Consider the following 2,246-nt stretch of genomic DNA (forward strand, 5'->3'; position numbering starts at 1 on the left):
CATTTCTCTTGCAGTATTCGGTCCTGGCCAGTCATCTGTCTACCTCTGCAGTAGAAAGGAGCTGTGCACCAGTTACTGTCTTATACTGGTTGCTCTGTGGACCACCTGAGTGTCAGATTTTGGGTCATACCTGTACCACCAGCCCCCTAACCCCACAGCAAAGCCAGAAGCTGTTGCTGCTGCACATACCTTCCTTCAGCAAGGCTGGCGACTCCTCCACTATGGCTTCGCCTTCTCCCACCTGGGTCCGCGCGCGCAGGAAGAAGCGATAGCGCGAGACGGCGTCTGTCCTCTGCAGGGTGAACCTTGTCTGATTGGGAGAGAAGTTCTCTACCAGGGTTCGGCCTGTTTTGGATCCGTTAACTGGGGAGGAAAGGCAGGTCATGGTGGCTTCAGCCTTGTTTCAGAAAGATGCTGTGCTATCTCTACCTCGTCACCTCGCCCCCAGAACCGACCCGCAGTCGGTGCGGGGCCACAGCTGCTCAGAGCTATAGCTGCTGTTAAATGCACTTCATGACTTCCCTGGCTGGGGGACCTGCTAGCAGGGGACATTCAGGGATCTATAGGTGGTCGAGGAAAGGCGCAGCACCAGTGCCAGGGGCTCGGAGAAGGCTGCCCTGCCCCAGGCATCGTGCTGGGCTCTGCAGAGCGTGCTGTGCTCCGAGCAGCATCTCTGATCCAGCCAGGAGCTTGTGTTTGAGTGAGTACATAAACTGCTCGGACTGCACTTAAAGGTCTTTCTAAATCAGAGATCAAACTTATTTCCCTCCAATGGTCGAGTCTGGAGAACTGCTGAGCACCCACCACCCTCCCTGCTTAAGTGCGGCTGCCGAGCACAGCCCCAGGACCCCCCTCCAACACCAGCATGTCTCATCTTGTGATGAAAGGCTCCAGCTCCTCACGGAGAGCTTTCTGCGCTAGGTGAGGAGGTGATTAGCAGCAAGGAAAATGTTTACTGACTTAATTATTATTGCTAAGAAGAGAATATGTGGAACGTACAGGTTTGATATCTAAGGTTGTATCCTGTGAGGACTCCATTGGGATGCTCCGGGTGATCCCACTCCAGATTGATGCTTTCCAGATTTGGCTGTCGGATTCTTAAATACCTGGGGGAGCTGGGCACTTGGGAGGAGGATGGGACCAGGAAGGAGAGGGAAAGAAGAAAAAACATACAAGATAACATACCTTACAATACTGTATACATCACAGGCTGACTGATACACTCAAGGCACTCATAAATACACATGCATGCAGGTAAAACACACACCAAAAGCAACTGAACGAGAATCTGTGCCAGAAACCATGCGCCAGCCCAGGGTTTTCAGCAGCGTGTGTGCAGGGAGCAGAAACCAGAGCAGCTCTGCGTGCAGCCCCAGCCCCGGCAGCACCGCTGGGTACCGCCGCCCTCCGGCACAGAGCTCGGCACGGCACCCACAAACGATGCCACAGCCGCGAAGAGGAGCTGTGACACAGTTCAAGTCCCACTTCTGTATGTTGTACGTGTACTTTACTGGTCTGGTTTACAGCCCCCACCCAGCCCAACATTTACATCTCATCCTTTAACTGTTGGAATGGTGACAAATAGTACAGCAGCTTCTCTTATTGCAAAGCAGCTTTGTGTTACTAATGTCTAGAGATCTGCAACAGGGACTTGGTGCGCGTGTACAGTGGTCCTTACCCTGAGAAGTGGCTGCTTTTATGACTGCTTATTCAAGGCTACTAAAGGAAGGAAAGCGTTATACATTCTTGAATTAAGTTATTCTCCCGGTTTACTCATAATTGCGGTGTCTTAATTGGGGAAAGAACTTGCCTCTCTAATCTGAGAAATTAGTGATTTTCCTTTTTTTTAAACAGAAGTTTTGCAGAATAACATTCAGTCTCCTAAACGTCAATATATAGCCAATAAAGTAGTTTAGTGATAGAGGAGAAAAAAAAAAAAAATTCAAAACTTCCCTTAGGACAAGAGTATAATCCGCTATAATTGCTTCAATCAATGCCACCCACATATACATATAGGTACCCCAAATGCATATGGGTACCCCAAATGCTCCGTGCCGCTAGCACACGGGTAAGCTGCTCAGTCAAAATGGACCTGACTGCAAAACCGCCCTACTGGAACACAGTCCTTTCTTTTTGAACGAGCTTAATTACGGCTGATCAATTGAAAATCCTTAGAAAATGGTGACATCATCCAAGAAAAGGTTAAGGACGGAAGAGGGAGGACTGAGAGATGCTGTTCTTGTGCC

The 2,246-nt window shown here is 49.7% G+C and overlaps 1 protein-coding gene across 1 annotated transcript in view; it reads right to left on the bottom strand.

Annotated features, from left to right (window-relative positions):
* Nucleotides 1-189: 189 nt before the first annotated feature.
* Nucleotides 190-2,246, bottom strand: part of LOC104164644 (neurofascin) — a gene marked incomplete at its 3' end in the record, with an annotated part of 28,267 nt that continues 26,210 nt past the window's right edge. The window contains exons 22-23 of the mRNA XM_009704038.1: nucleotides 1,000-1,122; nucleotides 190-363 (exon numbers count right to left, since the gene is read on the bottom strand). Of these exons, the coding sequence (XP_009702340.1) occupies nucleotides 190-363; nucleotides 1,000-1,122 (297 nt within the window). The remainder of the gene's footprint in view (nucleotides 364-999; nucleotides 1,123-2,246) is intronic.

The sequence above is a fragment of the Cariama cristata genome, unplaced genomic scaffold (assembly GCF_000690535.1).
Source record: "Cariama cristata isolate BGI_N322 unplaced genomic scaffold, ASM69053v1 scaffold30820, whole genome shotgun sequence".
Lineage (NCBI taxonomy): Eukaryota > Metazoa > Chordata > Aves > Cariamiformes > Cariamidae > Cariama > Cariama cristata.